The following is a 23629-nucleotide window of genomic DNA, read 5'->3' on the forward strand; positions in this document are numbered from 1 at the left end:
GTGAGTGAGTATTACATGACGACGTGTCAGCTTGATATCGTGTGAAAGCCCTAAGTGATGCAAGCATCGGACATGTACCACTTTGGTGAAACCAACGAGCACGGATATGATGCTGACAAACCTAAAACATATTAATTAAGGTGAACCGGGATTCGAACCCACGAGCATAAGTTTCTGGTACGTCATTGGCCTTTGATATTGTTATTGTACCGCGTGTTTACTGCACATGCTAGTATCAAGCTCAAAGCACGTGCTGAACAGCGTGTGTGCTTATATGTTAGATCCTGGTATGCTACTGTAAAACGTATCTAGAAGGTAGTACTAAATGAAAAAAACATCACATCCTTGAATAATAATAAAAAGATTTTTTTCTGAAAATATATTTATTGCTTCTCATGAGAACACAATCGGTCATTGATGAGTGATTTACATAAATTATGTATGTACACCGCTAAGTACTAGCCGCTATCAACAAATAGCAACAACAGCCTGTTGTATATTTCACAACGCGGCGCTAAAATTGATCAAACAATCAATCAACTGATATTGATATCAGTTCTAATAAATTACGACGGAATACCTGATAAATTAAGGTTGTAACGCACTTTTAGTAAAGATGGATTTGATTAGATCCTCACATCAATGTCTATGAACAAAACACAAATAATGCTTTGCCTCGAATTCGCGACATGTACAAATGATGCACAATACACTTCATAAAACGTCTTTAGCACGGCGAAGTTAAAATTCACATATAAACCTCGGATGTAATTCAACTTTCTGGTTAAGGTTATCGCCCCTTTTCTCGATCTCTCTCGAAGCACCGTACACTTCTTGTTACATGACGTCACAGTGGATGTGACGTTTTAACAGAAAAGAAGTCCCTCGTATCGCGTAAGCAGAAGTCGTGAAGCGGTTGACCTTTGATCTGGTGGTGCTGTTGTTGCATCGTCTGACTCACATGGCGCTGAGTAATTAGATGCCCGGGGCAGAGGTCACCAGACAGGAAGTGACTATCACAGAATCTGTCTTTTCAGAGCTGGTACTGGTTTCTTCATGTTCTGGGAGATTCTGGAATGATGAAAATTGAAAAATTAAGAACTAGATAATATACGTATTTTAGTTTCAACATAGCTTCACGCATTGTCAAACCTATAAAGGTATTTTAAGCTAAAATATTTCTTCACTATTCTTCAAATATATGTTTTACCTCATTACATGCAAATAGTACAAAACCTAATATTAGGAATTATCTTCTAATTTATTCGTGACCTTGAGAATACTGACCTTGTCTCCTCTCTGTTTTAAGGTTCAGAGCCTCGTATTCGTAGCTCCTTTGTTCCTTGAAATAAGCAACAGTTTGTTGGTGGTTATCAAAGGGTGGTGTATCTGGGGGAGTGTCCAGTGGGGGTCGGGGATGCTGACCGTTCGGACTCTGCTTCTGGGGGGAGGGGGTCTTTTCCTGAACGCTCTCGTAGAAGTGGTAGCGTGGGGACCCTGTTGATGCAGGAAACACAGCCGACTTGCTACTAGACTGCTCGCTCAACAGATTTGAAGAAAGTTCGTGATTACTGAGTCGTGATGACGTCATATCAACACGAGATGACGAGAGTTCGTGAGAGTTTTCTGCGGAATCACTATCACTCTGCGACGATGTCTCTTTTGGCTCAAGAATATGAGAGATTGACCAGATTTTAGGTTTGGGGGCACTGTTGGTGCGATTCTGAACACAGATGTTTGCTGACTGGTTATCGCGCAGGACTGGGGGGTGGGGGAGACTGTAGTCCTTTGGCACGTGCGTCTCGTGGTGCACGGGGGTGTGCATTGCACGTGGATCAGGCTGAAGCCGAGCTGCCACATTGTGTGTATTGTCTTCAGCGTCACTGATGTCGGACAACTGAACTTCGCTATCGTCATCATCTGATTTCACTGAAGGTGCACTGGCTTCGGTTTCTGAAACAAGAATACGAAAATAAACGTGTGAACTTTCAAATCTTGTTTAACTGTCGAATAAAACAATCTTAACCAAAATCTGGATTATATCGCTGTCGTCCAAACATCCGGGCAAGTGAAGTCCAGCTTCATACACCACCTTCCAAACATAAACATACACCCGTCCTTAGCCCTCTGCAAAACGTGGGTAGGAGTGCTTCGCTATCGCACTATCTCTTGTCGTATCACTACACCCATGGCGGTGTCATATATGATTGACGTGTTTGTGTTTCGGCGGCAAATATTTTGATCAATGCGTGCACACAATTTCACAAAACTTATCGCAGTACTAACTTGAGCGACCAAACACGGCGATTTGGGAGAGGGCATGATTTTATCATAACACAGACACACTTATGTGTCATATTCAAGAAGTGAGGCTGGGAAGGGCTCTTGATAGCGTCCATATAACATATGTTAGACCCACACATGTGATTAGAAGATAGCTTTAACACCATAACAACTAATATTTCATAATTACAAAGTTTTGATTCTGCAAAGACATGTCAATGTCGACATAAAGGACCCATAAACTCATTATGGTGAAATCGGCATATGCGCTACGTGAGGTGGTTATTTTCAAATATCATCATTTCAACTGTAGGACAGCCTATATTCTGCCCAATCATTCCCATTGTCAGTATGCATAAAATACGCTATTCAATTTAATTAAAATCTTTTATGAAATAATTAAATTTTTCGCTTGTCCTCGTATTACTTCATAGAAGGTATGCGTTAGGAGACACGTTGACTGACATTGCGACCACACTGAAATCGACAGATGTACATTTCATCAATGCTTAACGCCCCTGCTGCGGTTATAGGAAGCCGCAATGTTTCCATGCAATTACTCAGTGAAGGATGGTGTCAATTTCTAAAGATCGTCCTGTCGCGAAATAACCATGAAACCTTGATCAAATGGAATCCTTTAATCTCATTTAATAAATAATCCACTTCTATGAGTACCATAATTTCATTTCAAGAGCGCATATCCATTTTAAATGCCAAACTTTGGAATTAATGTTTCGATTTCGACAACAACTACACAGTGAACCTACGACATCATGTCGAAATCTTTTCTGCAAAGTAAAGATGTGACAATGGTCTATAACAAAACCCGAAATTCATCTTAAGCGTTTTCAAACGGTGCGTGAAATTTATGGTTAATTCCTGCACAGTTGTGTTGTCGATTTTCCTAATAAACCTTTCGAACACAATGTTTAAATGATAGGTTGGTAATGGTTTGCAAGGAGTTCCCTTTCGCGCCTCTTAGAGTCCATTGTTGACAAGCATAGTGCATCACGACCCATTACTATTTGTAATAAATCTTTTGAGGGACAAAACGACAATGTTGTATCCCTACCTCCCCTGCTGTTAACGATATTAAAAACATATTACAAACTCTGGCATCCACTCGCGACAAACTTGGTCTTTGATTAAAGACACAAATACACGCACCGAGAGGCGTTTAACCCAAAATAACCGGTCAAAAGAATGAAATTAATTGTGGTTGGGGTAGAGGATAAATCATGACTTTAAAGTCAAGTGGGTTGAATGAAAAGATGGTGGAGGGTATTTGTTGATAGTCTTTAAGCACGGTAAGATGATCTTGCAACTTGTTTAAAAATTGTTAACCCAATGTGCATAATATTCAGCTGTATCATCGGGCTAGAGATCGTCATGTCAATTTCACTTCACTCGGTGTCTATTTCACCTATTCGCTCGTGTCTCTCTATCCCCTATGGTAGTGATATCAGCTGTATTTCACGTCGTGCTGGCCATCGTCTGAACAAATACTAATATTTACACTGATCGGCTAAGATTCCCTCGAGTTATTTTATTCCAACAATGCTGATCCTCTTTATCAGATGAGATAAACAGATTAAAGGATTATCGTTCACGCATGAAGCGATAATCCATTGCCGTATAAATGACGCATGAGTTTAGAACAATAGACCGCTGTTCGCGGTGTTGCTATTATTCACAGGCGGATAAACCAATCATGCTATTGTTTCTCAATAATCTAGTTTAGACTGGCATGGATCTATTGATTCTAGAACTTAGCTGACAATGGATCAGCGATCTTACAATGACTGACAATGATTTGTTTGAGTCCTGAAGAAATTAGTCTAATCGAGACTAAATTAGCTGGTTGGCCACTATGAAACCTAACCAGGTGCCTTGTCTCTTAATCCCGATGTCGTTATGTGTTGAAATTAGAAAAAGAAAACTTTCGTATAAAATATAATTATTTGAATCGATTTATATTTTGTAATTACCTGATTTATCAGCCTGTGAATCTTTTTCGTTGAGATCATCTTTGTCATCTTCGTCATCGTCGCGGTCAGTGCCATCCCAGCACATCTTATTCTCCTTCTTAAGGCGTCGTCTAGCGTTGGCAAACCACGTGGATACTTGTGTCATTGTCATTTTCGTGATGATCGCCAGCATGATCTTCTCCGCCTTGGTGGGATAGGGATTTTTCCTGTGTTCGTTCAGCCAAGCTTTTAGTGGACTTGTCGTTTCGCGAGTCGCGGCCTTCCTTCGTGCTGCGCTATTCAGGTCCAAGCCTGCGTAACTGAAAACGAAAGGCATAATAGAATTAGCCATCTTATTTCGCCATTTCATTACGAACCTGGCTGCACTTCCTTTTGAAGGCGAGGGCGTCAATGCGAAGCTTTATATTAGGGTTTCAGGCCTACTGGCCAGGCGAGAAACTTTCGTGTTGGCTTTTTAACCCCCACTTACTGCAACAATGCCGAAATCAAGCGCTCGTTTCACTCAACATCGTTTAAATACAAGAGCGCCGTAAATGAAATTAATGAAATACAAGGACGATGGGAGAGAGCTCATCGGATGAAAGGAATCTGGGGGTCCCGGTGCATTGTGGGATGAATGCAATCTCAATTCCAACCCCTAGCAAATAATATCGCTTTAATAGTTCCCCTAGAAACCATTTGCTGTTCTAAACGCACCCCATGAACCCCGAACAATCGTTGATTCCGTGTGGGGATTTTCTACATAGATATGCTAAGCGACGCCCACTAGAGTGAGGGGTCGGATTGTTAGTACTTACAAAGTGCTGTAGGGGTGGAGAGCCAGGGACGGGTCGTAGTGGTGGGCGAGGGTGGGGGCGATCGCCTTCCAGGATTCTCTCTCGGGTCTCAGTCCGGTAGCACATGTCTGAAATATACATCATATTCACTGAAATTGACATCCAAATAAAAGTGATTGTTAAGTTCGTTTCCTGATAACTTAATGAAAGATACACCACCTTACTTGAAATTGACACAGACTAAGGCGTTGTTTGAAAATGCTTTCTCTATGGAACTGATGTCGAAGTGTTGACATACACAAAAGCTTGAGTACATATAGCCATGTGTTCAAAAGGCGTTCACTAGTACCATATTAAATAAATATTCTTAAAGTATTCATAAGAAGTATAATTGAGCATTAACTATTCATTCACGTTCTACATGTGACATATTTTGAGAACTCCCCTTTAATAAATACCAGTATCGAAATCCATTTGCAAAAACACATTAGATTGTTTGCCAGCATTCTTTCATGCAAGAACTTCCTTGGATTCGTGTAAGTTTAAATAAATATCGAACAAATTCAGATTACATAATTATAGGATATCCACACCAAAGTTGCAGGCCTAAAGTTAACAGTCGAGAGACAGCCATGTCCCCTTAACGCCGTTTATGAAACTGTAATCTATAGCTGAATTAATCGACTTGAACGGATCCATCTGTGAATATGTTCTATTATGTGTTATCAATCTAGATTTATAATAGATGTTTTATCGACATCAAGGATCTCTGTAATCATCAGTAATTATATTTCCGGTTTTTCAGGCTTATTTTGAATAGAATAATAAACAGCCGTTTTGTAAAATAACATCGATTTTGTCATCACATTGTATCACTTGGTTAATAAATGCCCATATTGCAACAACGGGGATTGTTGAAAACGTACACACATCACTGCCGTGTAAATAAAATGTAATATTAATCCGTTTGTCTTAAATTACCGACAACCCTATGAGGAGAGTTATGCACACGAAGCTTAAATTAAACGCAGTGTTTAATTTGAGCTGCATATTATGTGTGAATGTAACCATTGTTGTGCGAAAACGGTTGTTAATTATTGAAGACGCCACAGACAAGTGTCTAAAATGAAACTGATCAGCTCTTCGCCATAATTCATCACACAAAAATACAAGAGGACGTGAAATTGAACGACTCAATCTTGAAATAAAGTATTATGCGAGAACGCTTAGTAGTTGTGATTTTGTGTCCACGAATTGTTCTGGCATATAAAACTTCACTTCCATAAACCACAAAAATCAGATAAAGTGTCATTAAAATCTTCTAATGAGCCCTTATTGCGATAAAGTGCACAAACAGCTTGTTATTTTGCAGCAACGGGATGCACGTGTACGGCTGCTGCTTGAAATGGATAGGCAATTTAAATAATAGGATAATTTCTGGAATCATGAACCGAGAGAAAACGGAAAGCTGGAGTCTTTTCACTGTGTCGTAGCCCGCATCTCCCGACTTGGTCAATTAATAGCGATTAGTCTGTTCAGAGACAATTGTAACATATTTCCTGTCTGAAATTCCTAGTGGTTGATATTGGATTTGATGCACGACATTCACGTGTCAATTTAGAGTGTTCATTTCATGGATATTTCCTTTACAGACGCGTTTGTTGAGTTTAAACCTCCAAGCAAATTATTAAATATGTCGAGGCATATTTTTTTAGAAAATGCATCTTAAACATTTTATTTGAAATGTAATATCAAATTTTGTTTCAAATTTGAATTAAGAACCATCTATTGACAAGGGCTATTTCACTATGCATTAAAAGGAATTATTCATACGTCAGCTGAATAACAGACTGTTGCGATTTATTAGGATATCCAGTTTCAATGCTTTGGTTCGACAAAATGTCAATTTTTGCTAAATAAATACCTCAGCTGTCTTAAATAAATCAATTATGTATGTGAAACTGGATCCACTGATTACATAACAAGAGAATCGCGTTCTTCGAATAGATTGATTGCGTCGTGTATTTTTTGTTATCCGTGCTCTTGAAATTAGTGGAAATTTAATTCATTCAAATGCATTTTTATTGGGATGATTGTCGCATTAACTATTCAGACATTGTCATCACGGAACAGATTGAAAACGGCGATGGATCTGCGCGCGCTTTTACGCTTGAAATTAGATATGTTGATCTTGAATTTTTAATTCTTAAAACAGGGACGACAATACATAAAATTAAATTGCACAGTTCATGAAAATTTCATTTTACAGTTTTGTTTGATTGTCCTTGTATGTTTGTTGCGCGCTCATCACTCTAACAGTTAGATTTTAGGTATGAAATCAACTTACCAAGGGGGATCTGAAGGCTGAGGGTTCGCCTGACCCCGGGGAATGGCCTAAGGCACGGAGACCGTCTGGAGACCCAAGACTGGCATGGTAGGAGAGACCCTCAGTGCCAATTTGACAGAGACAAACAGCTTGTCCTGTGCATGGGTCGGTCACGAAGGGACGGCCATTCTCACACACAGGTCCTGAGGGAGTCATTCTGGCTTGAGTGTGCTGGGAAATAAAAAGAAATTATGATATTTTTATAAATGTTATCAGGATATCTTAACTCGACATTAACTTTATTATTCTTGTATGATCTGTTTTCGATGGTAATTTTTAACTGTTGCGCTTGTTATTATAACGATATGCAGTGTTTAATTACTGACATCGTTTGATGACGAAAAGGATCAATGGTGGAAATTGTAACATTGTCTAAAAGTTTATACACGTGTCGCTTATGGTAAGAAATATCTCAGATAAAACATCTACCTTTTTAGCAACTTGTGTTATTTAAGACATAACATTTCATGACATCATCGAATTCACTTACTGTATGTATATATGTTTATTTATTTCTGAATATTACGTTTAAAAATATAGTATTACATTGTTCAGTTCCTCGTGAATATAACTGACATTATAAGACCAACGACTGAACAAAATAATAATATTCTTCCACTATTTAAAGCTCGAAACATTTAAACTAAACCAACAAGAAAAGCTAAAAAAACAAAATGAATGAAATGTTTCAATACCCCACTTATATATATTGCATGATGAAATCAGATTCTCAACACGCATCAGCTTGTCAATAACCAGTTCAGAATAGGTTAAACGGTTGATTCACATGTTAATTTCAAGCATGACATTAACAGACAAGTGTGACGGATAATTGCTGGATATGTAGCGCTCGGGTATTTACATAAACTGTACTTATCAGTGCTATAGACAGCCGCATCAAAAGCAACTAGGTGTGTATATAGCCCGAAACCAACACTGGTCAACCTCTTCCAATATATACAATTTCTAGTCAAATTTGATCATAAAGCGAGGGTGTCAACAAACACGTGAAATTAGCACTTGAGTTTCCAGATGTTGTTATGGTGTATATATTATTCATTTCACGTCTTGAGATTATTTGCGAAGAAACAGTACATTTTCAACCAGGTAGAACGTTCTTAAGGTAATATGCCATAGGGCAATGAAATATCAAAAACATAATGTTTAACTGCAAGATTTAAAGCTAGTTATTGAATGGTGAGAATGTCTCGTTCCCGTCACACATTTTAAAAAATTATATAAGTTAACACAGCTGCAAATATAAACCGAAGGAGGGTAGTTGAGCAAAAAAGCATGGTTTTTTTTCAAAATAGTGTTTATTACTCAATCATAACATCTACTCTGTCAGACATAAACATAGGTACAACTGGCAAACGCGTCTTAAAAAATAACATGTGAATATGAGTAATATCAATCATAATAATGATTATCATAACTGGTAATAAAACCTCAAAGAATTCACCTACCTGTGAAATGGTGGAGGTAGTATCAGTGATAGCGCTTGGGAACGCTGCAGCGAGGGCAAAGGGCGAACGGTACATCCTGAAATCGTTTGACACACACAGTCCAATTTAAAGGTATGGTCCGAGATCGGAGCGAAGTCCGATGGAATCAACAGTATACAAGTCAAATTTGTTCCAAAGTGGACAAAATTCGCCCGGTACAGCGCACGTTCAGTATTCCGCTAACATGAGATCTTGTATTTGCTTGGAGAGAGGACACTGAGCAATAGACGACGATCCCTCGGCAGGCCTGGGTAATAAGGCCACCCGTTGTCGCTGATTGGCCGAGCGCACACAATGACACGAGACTCGTCACGCTGATTGGTGCGTGATTGATAGCTGGCTCCGCCCATTATTTACAATACATCACTCTGTCTTTCCTACGCTAAAGCAAGGGAGGTTTCCGCAAATATGGGGAATTTTACACTTAGTGAGCAGATAAAACTCTTTCGTTTTGTTGTCACGGAGCTTGCCCGAGCGCCATTTTGCTGCATACCAGAAAACTCAAGCAAATTTCTTGTAGCAAATTAAATTTGATTAGCGTATGGTGTCTCCCATACACTAATTGTTTGTAATGTGAAGTTAATTGTAGTGAAATATGAATTAAATTTGAACTATAATGTTTTCGCATTCTGAAATCACGGGGAAGTGTAATTAAATCTCTTGTGTATAACATATTTTGGTCTTTGGAATATGTTTTTAAAAATTGAAATGAAAATTGTTCTTCAAGTATCAAAGCCTCTGATAAAGTTATCATGTATCTTCCTTGATGTCAAAATATTTTTTCCAAAGATATTCACGCCGTTTAAAGTTGGTCAGTTTGCTTTGTCGATAATGGGAAAATAATGATTCAAATAAAACTCATCTTAAACTAGCGTCTTATTTTTTATATATGATATGATACGTGATTCATCATAATTATTTTGTGTTTGTTTGTATTCCTTAGCGTGTTATTGGATATTTTAACACAAATACCAAACATGTCTTAACACAATTATGCATTGGACATTCATTTGTACGTCCATCAATGTTACTCTTTGATAACGACATACTTTAGTGTAATCTTGTTTCTTCAAAAATACTAAAATATTTTAACCGATATATGTAAAAAAAACATTTTTTTCATTGGTATGCAAAATGTAAGTAAATGAATTAATACATGTAGGGTTTTCGTCAATATTTAACTGGTCCATGTTTATTGGCACATAAAGTATTTTACCGGGACTCGTTAAAGTGTTACAATATATCTACATCATGTTTGGGATCGAGTCTATTTCGCATGGTGCAATGGGAGACGTAAACAAGTCAGTGCTAAACAACTACCATTGTCAATATCACTGACACTGATTACGAATCATTATAATTGTCTTTCCGTAGAGATCGATTCCCTTGCGTGCTCTAAAAGTCACATTGACGTCATAAAACGTAAACAATTACCACCATGTCAGCAATAATTGTTAAAAAAATAAAACATTGGAAATCAGTGAACGGCTGTGTAATTGGCTGTGGCTACCGTGGCGATACGTCCTTGTCGACAGGTAACACGTATCGGACGCACAGGTGTGAAATTGATTACAATTGACAATGCGTGTTGTCCATGGCATGTTTATTTCAGTAGTTAACTTGCTGATCACTATCGATTGCAGTAAAAACGTACGTTTTTAAATTGTTGATGGCACAAACTAGATGTGAATACCCGTTCTTCACTGACCGTTTTATTTCAATTGACAGTAATTAATCCCTCTGTTAAGCGATCACTGATCGCTGACAGTGAAATTGATAACACCGGCTGAGATTTTATGTAAATAGAGTGTCTTGGAAGTGTTATAAAGTTTGTTCAGTGTTTGTTTTTTGTTTATGTTTGATGTTATGGATGTGCTGACAGTTTTATGTATACCGTCTAACTAAATGTTTACTTTTAAAACATATACATGTACTTAAAACGATTAAACTATTAAGTAAGTTAAGGTTATTTATCAAATGTCATATGTCAGCGATGCAAGTGATCCAATTTGTTCACCTACATTTATATGAGATTTACAGATCTGGTTTAGGTAACGTAATTTGTTTTGATAATCTCATTTCAACAGTTTCAAAGAATACATCATCATCCATAGATGTAAAAAGATATGTCTGAGCTATTTCAACTCATAATGCACAATTGAACCAACGACACTGTGTTGCAGTTATACGGGTACTAATGTAATTGAAGTACAATTTAATCTTACATTAATTCAATCATATTTATTAATTCTGTTTTATGTTAAATGTATAAAAAGGGACAAAATGCATGATTACATGTATTTGTCAATACTGATGCTTTTCTTCATCAATCTATCGAAAATCTCTTCATCTGTAAAATGAGGCCGATGTGCCTTTATTTTACGACTATCGATGTTCAAACAATTAATTACATTTCACAAAGCGTGACACACTCTCTCAAACTTAATGCTACGGCAATACACAGCTGTGAGATACCAATGGCCCATCAATATTCAGCGCTTTACTGCTGAAATAGAGTTCTCGATTTGCCAACACACAGATAAATATTTAATCAGAAACAGGAAAACAAGATTTCTTTTTGCAATGAACTATGAGACCAAACAGTCGTATCCAATCAAACAATATTTTAGACTTGAAGCCAGTTAAACTGGTGTAATTAGTTCAAATTCGATATTCGTCTTGTTTTGCGACTGTGCTGTGTTAAATGAGTGATCCAAAAACTGCTCGTCATCTTCTTGTGAATGAAATCTACAACCCACCGGAAATTGACAAGTAATTAATGTGCACGTGCACGCCCGCCTATCATCAAGCGATGTAGGTTTCACGTGGTGCATGCTTTTAACCACGCGACAGAACGTTGAAAACGGGATTTGAATTCAAGTTGTTGATTTCTCGGCTTTCATTCATACATCTCGCACCTCAGGTTGGCATGAAGTCCAAACGTTGTTGTGTAAAAACCTGATTTTCATGTAATGAAACAATTGAAACGTGTTAAGACATGACTGTGAAATAGCTACCAAGAACCCCATGACGACTGATTATGCAAATGAGGACCCCAGTGTCGAAATCTGTGTCGGTTGTTTATTTCGCACGTACACAGTTGGACCGCACTAACATCTCATCAAACATCTTTCGTTTTTCCTTTAAACGATTATGATTTTATCTAAATATGAAGTTGTTCGTATTAAATAAGGAAATACAAAATAAATTTCATAAATTGTTTTTCATGTAATTGTTTGTACACAACGAAAGCGTTCCCTGATTTTTAAATGGCATGCCTCAGATTAATCATTTTAACATGAGCGCACAAAATAAAATGTCAGGCGATGATACACACACCGAATATGATATAATAATACTAACTCATAATTGTTGACATATTGCCCATATAGACAGTTCGTGGGAGGTACTTGTCAATGGATAAACTTGCTTTTATCCGATAAATTCGATGTTTATTATTTAAGACAGTACTTTGATATTTATTGCTTGTAGATATCGATGGGTAATTGTTTTAACATTTTCAGTGTCTGTGCGTTGTGCAACGTTTAGTTTTTATGTATACTTGAAATGATTCATTTGTTATTTTGAACGATAAGTCAAAATGACCAAAAAACTCTTTCAATTTGCAGGCACCTGCGCTCATTGGTATCTATCTGGCGTTGTATTTGTGTTGATCTAGACTCATTTCTGGCGAGGTCACCTTTATCAACTTTTAATGAAAACTTAAAAAGCTATTAAAACTGAATTAATTGGAGATTAAAATCCGGCGATGTTATTGACATGCTTAGACTATTGTTAAAATCCGTAACAGTGACCTTTAACACTGTAAACAGCAAACGTCCTTGTCACTAGCTTGAAACTGACAAGACCTCACAGTGAACAGAACCGTATTCAAAGATGTGTATGCCGTGCACATTGCAGATACATTTGATGCATAGCCCCAGTTATCATTGATGTAGATAAACCCTTAAATCATATGCGGATAGATCAAATCTCAAGATTTCACGCATTTAAAACCAAACTTTCTCATTATTCAAACCACCCATTAATCTTGAACCAGGTGAAGGTTGTAGATTTCAGAGTATCAAATTAAACATTGTATCAACACATGTGCATATCTAGATCTAGATCAGGTTACCTAAACAATTTTTATACAAAAGTAATAAATTTCACAACCAACCCAAACAAATGACATTCACGTACCCTTGCCTACCCACGCCCCATCTGTCTGAAATTTTGACTCGCGCCTGCTACAACTGACAGCCTCTATACGCTAGGCTACCCGATACCGTTACGGTCTGAAATGTACAAGACGTCATCAATCAAGGTGTTATCGACGAGCTCATCGTAGCTGTTGTCGTTTCATTGCTGTTAACAGGCATCGCTCGCGTCGATTGGCCTCTATCAGATCATCTGCCATAGCAAAGATCCCATGACTGCTGTGCTTTTGAAAAACAAGACTTAAAAAACTTTCCGGAACTTTATTTCGAATATAACAATAATTGGGCAGGCTTTCCAACAGGATTGTGGTTGATTGATACCAAAGATCGGATCGTTTATAACGAAAAATCGGTTACTATGTACAATGGTTAGATTTTGTGGTGTCGGGTATCTAATTGGTTTCTAGTGATACCTGATACTTTGTATTGTCAATGTCATCGTCAATTTAACATTAACTGTTTCTGGTTCAGTCACCAAGCAGAATTTCTGCCATTGTGTATATCGCAATTTATTTTACCTTTGATTAAAGGGCAATCATGATAAAAAATAAATCTGCTACTATTGTATCGATATTTTGAAAACCTTTTTAAAATATGACCTTTTGAATAAAAATTGAATTATAATTTATTAAAACTGACAGTTTTCATTTCTTACCGTTTATGAGTTTTCATCATATCGTCTTCATCATCGTTATGGTTTCACGAAGTAAAATACAAAGAATGCCAAAGTCTTTCATGCTTAAGAAATATCATATTACCTCAATATTTATGTAAATATCCAATTCAAGAAAATATGTCTTCCTGATGAAATGTACTTACATAAATAAATTGTCAATGCAAGCCAGTCACTTATGACAATATTAGCTAAATATATCAGTGGTCTATGTATATACTTGTATATTACCGTACCGTTTAGTCATGTATTTTATAAATGACTTATCAGACATCAGCTGCATTTAAGAGCTGTATGTTCGTTCTCTGAATCACTGTTTGTGATTCATGAGAATAAACTTCATCTTCTTCATCTTGCTTTTCTTCTTAGCCTAATTAAAATTCAACACGTGTCTCTGTGTTTGGCGTGGTATTCACCCCTTTACACTGACAAAAACAACCATTCACGTGACACTACCACTCAAGGCGACATTACTTCTGCTTAACCAAGTCAATGTTCGAGCAATAAAACAAAGGTATTCTAAAATATACCACACTTCAAACAAACATGGCCAGGGGTATGGTGGGACCTGATAGATAACGCCTTATCAGCATGTCATTAAAACTCGGACACTAATCTGACTGGTTCTATTGTTCAACAATTTGACAGCAATTGACAACGATAAGTAAATTTCCCCCAGAAATATCTCCGTGGAACACGTGATTACCGTAAACGCCCCGACCAGTTTATGCCATCAGACGTTTCAGATGAGTCGAGATAGGACCTACCCACCTTAATGCTGGTGAATGCATGTGCTGTCCTGCTATTCACATGACCATATCTTGATGGGTTTTAGTAATGGATTATAGTGAACATTTGTTTACGAATGAAATAAATCTTTATTTTGTGTCATTGAAGAAGGTGTTATCATAATGACATTATAGCATAACCATGAACACGTTTTTAGCATATTAAGCTAAGAGATGTAAATGAATTACATTTCTATGTTCGAAAGAACAAAATAAAATGATTTTTACAAAATGGATTATTTTTGTTAACCTTTATGTTCAATGATCAGTTAAAAGCTGATGTGATTAATCTGAATACTGTTGTCACACTTTTTACCATTGATTTTTTAAAACACAAAACTTAAATCAAATGTCCTTTTTAAATAACTCAAATGAATAACTATAATTGAACGGAAGCTATAAACTGTAAACACAATTTACAAAATTATCGGATTCCGATAGAAGCGCCCCTTAAGAAGCGTACGGTAATTTCGAAGACTGTTATCAAAGAAATCATGACAATTGCCCGAAGGAGGGGAAAATAACGAGATTCGCCACAGAACGAGGAAAAGAGAGATTATGAGAGTAGAAATGACATATATAGTAGGTTATCTCTCGGCTTCATCGGGGCTGAGGCAGGAAGAGCCTGGAATTATTGGATCAACGCGCATTCATCGGAAGACGGGGACCAGATCGACTCCTCCCAAAGCGACGCCGCGGGGAGATAGACGACTAGGCTTTACCGTAGCTTGTTGTCAGAGTATGGAGTAGATTAGGGTAAATTTTGTTTTTCTGGCACTGTTCAAATGTTTGTGGGTTCGCCGTGGAAAACACGTGCACGCTATGTACATGGCGCTTTGTCGCCATCACACCCAGGCGTGGGAATCATGGGAAGATGGAATCACGAAATGTTGAAATGAGAAACGAACGAAACGAAGGATATCTTATTTCTATGATGGCTTGTCATTATCGTATGGAGATGATAGTGTTTTGAGTGCGATGACATCTCATCTTAACCTAATTCTTTTAGTTGTTTATGATTTTATGTTATCGTTTTCTTTTTATTTCCAAAGGCATTTACTGATCTCTTTGAATCCCACCCTTTTCCATTATTTGCTTTTAAGTATACATTTGTTGTTTTTAAGCTTGTGTTATCTATTTCGTTTTCTTGGCTGTTTTTCTCATTTGATCTCATTTTTAAATTATTCAAAATAACGCGAAATTCAATTAAAATTCAACCCGTATTTGTTTTGTTTGTCATAAATAATTGTTTTTATATAATCTTCTTAGTCATCCTCTTTATTATAAATATAGATAGCTTCTCACAACATGCCTTTATATAGGTTTAATGGAATATCTATATAAAAAAAAAACCTTTTTGTTGGCACAATAGTCTGTTGTTTGTTGTGATTATTATGATATATTTAAAGGCATTTGAGTCTTTGACAATCCTTTACGAACCCTCATTTGAGTCCGAACTCTACACACAGTCGTCCTCAGACATCTGACAACACAACCATCTTCCGACGCGTCTTTGCAACATCAATCGCGACAGCATCTACGATTTCACAGAATTCCAGTACAACCTTGTATGCGACAAAAGTGGACGTCAAACAAAAGCGGAACGAGGATCGTAGAAGACATGCCATGTTAATATTTGTATATTTCGTCTCTTCTTTGTTAGGGCGATCGCTTATATTGTCAGTATCGATTGTCTGTTTCACCGCTACGTGCCTTATGAGAAATTTACACGTGAGATATTCTTTGATATATACCTAAGAGGAGTAACACATTGTGAAATAAACATGCTGATGGATTAGAATTTAGGCGATCCGATGAAACGTGTTTGTTTCATATAGATTGACAAGAGATCAATTTCATCATACAACGCTACTGGATCGTGAAATTAATACGGACTCATTATTTGTATGTGCCCTTTTGTGAAAACACATGCATTATTGAGCATAATCATTTTATTTCCAGCAATTGTTACGACGCTTCTTTAATTCTTGTAATTCAAGCAAATGAATTTGAAATTGAAAAATGGTTTGAAATGTACAACACGTGCAGAGATGAAAGGAGATCCCCGAATGTGTACCTCCTTTGTTAATTCTTTCTTTTGTCAGTTTAAGAGTTGCATTAACAGAAACATTTGCAGCGTAAACGTCATTTCTTGGAGTATAAACATCACTTCTTGGAGTATAAACATCACTTCAAGGAGAATAAAGCGGCAGAAAATTAGCGTACAATTAGCCCGCTGAACGTCTTATATCACGTGACAAATTCAATGGCCGTCAAATAAATTCCCGCATCTCGTGCAAATGCTATAGCCGAAACCATCACCTTTTAATTTATTCTTATTTTACAATCACTTCAATCTGATAAATTTCACACGCAACCTGTCCAGGTTACTATAAAACTGTTAAATTGCTAGATAAAACGGACGAAGAAAACGTAAATATTCCCGTCATCAAACGTTACCGCCATTTTACACACCGTTAAACTGTTCCCCGTTAAACTGATCACGCTCGCGATCTACAGGCGGTCTGGTCAAGGCAAGTCGCCAACCGTAAGAAACACATTAATCCAGCGATTTGATTAGCCAGTCCATTTTCCACCGATTACGCCAAGTGACCATTCCAATCTCCTCGATCCTCTCTCTGTGGATAATTGGGTGTTCCTTTCAAGCTCTCATCAGTGCACAACCTGTTGTGACGTAACCCGGCCCCACATGCTGTACCCGTATCCTTGTCCCCACCCCCAAACTGCCAGATGATCAAAGCAAAGCCTTACTCCACCCCAGAGGTAAATCCACCTGTCCCCACCTCACGGTTGTAATGTGAGCTGGCGCCGTCAGATGCAATGTCGGCGAGTCCCGTCACGCATTCAGTAGATCCACCCAACTGTTTTCTGAATACATACATGAGATTCGTGTCATTGTATTGCTATAGTCGGAATCGTATAATGGACTCTGCTTTTAGTAGAGATGTCTTATGATTATGGAAATGGTTCTGTCGCTTTTATTACATGTTGGGAATGTTCATCGTTAATGCGAATATAGCCTGATCTGGCATCGACGAAGATTAACCCTATATATATCATTTTATCAAAGGGAGTTTTAATAGGAGCAGGAACATAATCGATATGTCAAGTATTCATGAGCCTGACATTTAATTGAACACTAAAAAACTGTTAAAATATTTTAACATTAATAGTTAAAACTCTTCTTTGACAAACCAATCTATTAGCAACTATTCTGGCAGACGAATCATTCTTATTAAATTAATAGTTACGTATAGCGGTTAATTCTAACATCTAACACCCAATCAGCATGAAGGCCATGGGTAGCTCAGTGGGTAAAGTCGTTCGTTGATCACTCCAAGACCCGGGTTCAATTCCCAAAATGGTTAAAATGTATGAAGCCCGAGATTGTCCCGAGCCATGATGGTGCATGAATATTGCTGAGAGTGGTTTAAAACAACACCCACTCAATCACTCAAACATGATTGACTTTCACATATAGATATGATCAGTCAAATATTTCTATATCATATATACATCAACACCTGCAATGCGGATTCATTCAAATAGTAATATTGCAAAATCAAACGACATTACAACTTTGAACTTTCTTTTATTAATACAACCTAGTTATCCAACCCTATGTCGATGTTCGTCACGACCTTCTATTGCCAGAGCGCAGGACTCAATTCTGTTACATCTATACACACGTCACCAAGTTATGCTTTGTTACCGATTGAATATAATCATACCTATCGACCCACGATCATGTATTGGTATTATGAAAGTCCCTACTATCCTAACAACTATATTATAAGCAGCGTATTATGTTTCTACCAAGCACAACCACTTGACGACCCTCCTTTGAAATACATGAAATAAATGTATATCATTCGATCACACGTCCATATTCTACCGAAACCATTTATCATATCTAACGAATAGACTTTACATGATTCCTTTCACCAACGCTGCACAATTTAGATAAAAACGTGGGAGATGACATGTGACCCTTTATCCCAAAGCGTTAAATTCCTGAATAGTAATTGTCATTCCCACCCTTCCCGAGCCACACGTCGCTAGCCTCTGCCAAGCATTCCGTGATCACGAGATGGTTTAGTTCCAACGTACACCTATTGGATATATAGTACATTAATATTTCCCTGCAATCCCCTAGTCCTCCGTGACAAACTAACGTTCTTCGACGATCCTTCGTGTCTGCTATGATACTAAATATGTATGTTGGCTAAACTGTAACTAATACATGCACAGTCGGAGGGGGACAAAGAATTTGCTGCCATTGTTGGTGTCACTTTGTTGTATGTTTCTATTAGACAGGTTCACACGGTTCAATCTTTAACAGACAGCCTTGGTCTGCTGTGGTCAGTGTGAATGCTGGTATTTTTTGTTCGCGTGAAAAGGATCTTTGGACAGGTGGTTAGATTCGAGTGCTGGAAATTTGCAGATTAAGGATTTCAAGTGTCCTTATGAATAATCTTCCGTCGTATTATTATAGTCGGGAAAAAGTTTTTTTTCAATAATGAGTGACAGCGCAAATTACACTATACGACAATAGATGAGGGTCGGATTTCTATGAAGATATATGAATCTCAGAGTTAGGGAGTAAGTGGATGTTTTTAAACGCCAGTAAGTAACATTCCACTTGTGGCCTGTGAATAATTGAATCTGAACCAGATAAACCAGCGATTGAAGGCATGAACACCGATCTACGCGTCCGACGCTTGGTAACACACGCAACCATTCCCTAGCCTGACCACCCACTTGACTCGGTCCATGGGGTACACCAATCTGCCCTGGAATGCATACCCAGCAAGATCTTACATTGTCACCATCTGATTATCATTTTGTTGACCCTCTGTTCAAAGGAGAAGATGTACTTGACTGTAACTTGCTGAATCGACATATTCTAAGTAGGACTGCAAAAGTGATCGATATAAAGAAACACAAGCGTGCCAGACTAACGAGTTAACCCTTAGACGTAAACTGTTTACCCTGTTAATCCGAATCCCGTTAATCTGCGCATCCTGCCTTCCTGATTACTGTTGAGAAATTGTGTATATCATAAAGGGACTACATTACCACAACCTCCGTGGTCTGGTGGATAGAGTGCCTGCCCAGAGAGCGGAAGGACGGTGGTTCGATCCCGGCAGCGTCAAACAAATGGCACTTGTTGTTTCCCTGATTAACGCTCGACAATAAGAGGCTAAACAAGGATGGTCGGTTCGGAGTGCGTATACCTTGTGGGGAATCTATGTTAAACTGCCTCAACCTAACCTCACCTCACCTCACCTCACCTCACCTCACCTACAACGTTAACGTGAGTCGCTTCATTCGGAACGGTACCGTCCGGATTAGCGGGGTTTCACTATACACACGTTCTGAAATTTGATTGCGTTACACTTATAACCTTCTGCACAATGGGTCTCATTTTCCACACCTCTCGAAACCTGATTTATCTCTTATCATTCAAACGCATCACCAGCAGGCATTAAATCCTTCCAATTATTCCGTAAAACATCCCTTCATAAAACAGTGTTAATCAATGCAAATAACAACAATGCTGTACATAACTACAGTTTCAGGAAATCGGCGTATGTCATATTTCTTTCAAGTTTATAACTCGCAAAGATATCTATCAAATAACACTAAGCCATTAACTCTGAACCACATTAACCCAGCACGTGACGGAGACAGAGGTCTCCATGTTTACTGTTAGTCCAGTTGATTAAAGTTGGACCTCTCCAGTAGCGCTTATACAGCATTCATCATCCCACTCATGCATATTACAATGTTTATGACTTTATTACACGTCCGTGTCCACAGAAGGCTGTAAATGTTTAAACAGATTGGATGAAACACTGGATGGGCCAAGGTTCCATGCTGAGACTTCGTCATTTAGTACGTTGTAACGGTTTCCCAGAAATGAATGTGTGTCTTGTAACAGTGTATTTGTAGCATTATGATGACAGTCGTGTAATGTGACAGGTTGAAATGTAGTTAGTTTACAGCGATTTAACCCATTAGTTGCATTGGCACAATTAAACGTTACACGTTTGAGATGACGTGATATAATGTTTTATAAAGTTAAATTATTCCTGTCTTGTCTTCATACAGTTTTAGGACTTAATGTTTGTCTTGAAAAAAAACTTGTATTAAATTGATAAAATATAGCAAACAAAATACTTCGTAAAAACACTATCACCAGAGCGCCAAGTAAAAACGAGGTATTTCATAGGACTCCATTGAGAATAGCGAGCAGATGAGTAATGGCAATAGTTAACATACACTCAATAAAAAAAGAAATAGGAAAAATGTTTTCTCAAAGTTATGTTGTGTTGGTACACTGGCGGCTGGGTTATTAATGTTGAAATACAGTTGTAGAAGATGTGTAAGTATTGGATGTAGTCACTGTCGCGGTATTTTCTAACCTTGAGCTATTGAAAAGTCTATTATCACAATAACTTAAACAGTGATCGGACCGATATCGTAGATAGTAATGACATTCAGGGGGATTAATGTACCGTGTTATGCACTGACTCATACACAACGCCAACATTACAGATGTAACAGATAGCTCTGACGACATGTCATTGTTGTTCCTTGTAGACAAAACGAAATATGTGTATAATGATGATCGTAATAATTTATCATCATCTCCATCACCATTATCATCACTACACCATCATCATCATCATCATCATCATCATCATCATCATCATCATCATCATCATCATCATCACCACCACCACCACCACAACCATCATCATCGTCGTCGTCGTCGACGTCGTCATCATCATCATCACCATCATCACTGCAAACTAATATTAATGGTCATCATCAGTATGCTCATAACCAGCAGAATCTGTTATGCCATTTTGTAGCGTCAAAGAAATATACCTCTACACCTTAATAGTAGTTGTTAAAAAGAAGCCGCTCTGCAGTAACATTAGGAGCAATAGTAGTAGCAGTAGAATCAGCAATAATAGTAGCAGTAGAAACAACAGCTACATTAGCATCCCAACGCTATTATACTGACCGTTACATTAAACCAGAATGCCAGGTAAATTCTTATAAATAGAAAATAACTACTCGGGGGGAAAACCAACCCAACGTACTTATTATTCTTATGATGATGACAGTTACTATTTATGTCACTATTTCCTGTTCATATTTGCCCAATTATCAGATGAGCTGTGAAACACAAATAATGATTTAACGCTACACCTGAACGTGTAATCTTAAACACATGCAGGTTCGGGGTGGATTTGCATAATGACAGGGAAGTGACTCAGTTATTGCTGTAACAGTAGGAGATGTCGCTGTGTATATGTTTATAAGGCAAACGCAATGTAACTGTAAGATTCCTTTAATCAAGTCATCACATTAACACATAATCTTGCACAAAGCAATAAAACCACAAAGTTAATACGTCAAACCCTGTTGAGATACTTTATCGCGTTGTCACTTTCTTTTATCACCGACCCTCGATGCGGCGTTGTTTATTTCAATTTTATGTGCAAACATCATTTATTTGTCGAACTATATCCTTTCATTCAGATTACACATAAACACGGATATTTCTATACAATAATAAAATAGTCATTTTATTCTTAAGAATCCCTACAGAGAGTGATGGGGTTTAATTCGAGTGAGCGCGGTCTCTAATTAACTGACCTCTGTCCGTGCTGTGGTCAGTGTCCATCGCTTTGGGGCAGGATGACCTGACGGACATAAATCCGGGTGATATTGTGGTATATTACCCTACTATTGCCACCGTAACACACCGTGGGCGTGAGCCGGTCGGGTGCAAATTAAGATGGAATTGAGATAGGCGTTTGTTAGCGCCTGATGGGTGTGACATGATTGACAGCTATTGACATGCCATGGAACATCGATGTTATCGCAACACGATGGAATTCTAATCTAACCCTGTTTGACTACGTCATTTTTGTGTCACACGCGGTTGTTTTTTTGCGCCGCAGTAACATTCCAGCTATATCACTTTCGTAAATAGGTTGGGCGGGATATGCCTGTGGTTGATATTATGAGCACTGTCCCGCGTCGTCGAGGTGGGATGAAAGGTAATCAACCAAGTCACTGATCACCCGACCCAATGAAGTCGCCTCTTTCGACCAAAAGTTCTAGGGACCTGTGTTATCACATGTATGGTGTTGGTGCCAGGGGTGAACGTACACAATGATATTTCCTTTACAGTTCACGAGTTCAAAAATGTGGTCGGACTGTTAATAGTTGAACAGAGGAAATAAACGGATAGTGGGATGGGGTGATTTTATCGAATAAAGGTGGGAAATGCGTTCGCTCATCGCACGGGAGGCCCGGGTTCCATTCCAGTGTTTGAAGCCCATTTCTGGTGTCCCCCGTCCCGATATTGCTGGAATATTGCAAAAAGCGGCGTACAACCATACTCACTCCACAATGAACTACATGTCCAAACTGACGCCAAACATTTAAAAGACAATAATGAATCTGAAACGATAATTGATAGTCGTCTGCGTGAACGTCTTATGAAGGATCTACAGCGTTATGATAAAAGTATTTCAAAGGATACGTCAACAGTTTTTTTTCGGTTTTGTCCCCAAAATTTGCCACTCTAGGATATAAAGCCTCCTTCACAGACGTTTTCACTCATTTAATCGTCGTGTTGAATATAGAGGTCGGCAATGTAATGTAAATTATCAGACCCGGTAATCCAGGTTTTAATAGCGGGGTTTAAAAGCACATAAATAAAACACGCGCTTATCTTGGAACACGGGTAACTTTTTCACGGCACCCCAGTCTGATAGAAAGTTACAAAAAATGTCATTCATCAAAAACAACACTATAGTCAGACACATCGCTCGCTTCACCGCTTCTGATGTCAAAACAGAAAATAAACTTCTCCTCACTAGACGATTATAATCTTCGTCGCCCTTCTCGATACCCCTGTGAAACCTAAAACTTATTCTCTGGGGCTCCAGATGGGTGCCAC

The 23629-nt window shown here is 38.1% G+C and overlaps 1 protein-coding gene across 1 annotated transcript; it reads right to left on the reverse strand.

The window, feature by feature from the left end:
• Positions 1-452: 452 nt before the first annotated feature.
• LOC139451712 (homeobox protein caupolican-like) lies at positions 453-9140 on the reverse strand. The gene is made up of 6 exons (XM_071233033.1): positions 8900-9140; positions 7395-7604; positions 5069-5175; positions 4272-4570; positions 1288-1953; positions 453-1071 (listed from the first exon to the last, which is right to left on the reverse strand). Exons 1-6 carry the CDS (start codon positions 8972-8974, stop codon positions 1055-1057), a joined length of 1374 nt encoding a protein of 457 aa, XP_071089134.1. The 5' UTR covers positions 8975-9140; the 3' UTR covers positions 453-1054.
• Positions 9141-23629: the final 14489 nt, after the last annotated feature.

Source organism: Haliotis cracherodii, unplaced genomic scaffold (assembly GCF_022045235.1).
Source record: "Haliotis cracherodii isolate W230 unplaced genomic scaffold, xgHalCrac1.p SCAF_10, whole genome shotgun sequence".
NCBI classification, from domain to species: Eukaryota; Metazoa; Mollusca; class Gastropoda; order Lepetellida; family Haliotidae; genus Haliotis; species Haliotis cracherodii.

Excerpts from the sequence above, each read along its gene's own strand:
- LOC139451712 (XM_071233033.1), bottom strand. The coding sequence starts at position 8,974 with ATGTACCGTTCGCCCTTTGCCCTCGCTGCAGCGTTCCCAAGCGCTATC. Across the intron at positions 7,605-8,899 it reads CTACCTCCACCATTTCACAG|CACACTCAAGCCAGAATGAC; the intron begins GTAGGTGAATTC and ends TTTATTTCCCAG. Across the intron at positions 4,571-5,068 it reads CTCCACCCCTACAGCACTTT|TTACGCAGGCTTGGACCTGA; the intron begins GTAAGTACTAAC and ends TTTCGTTTTCAG.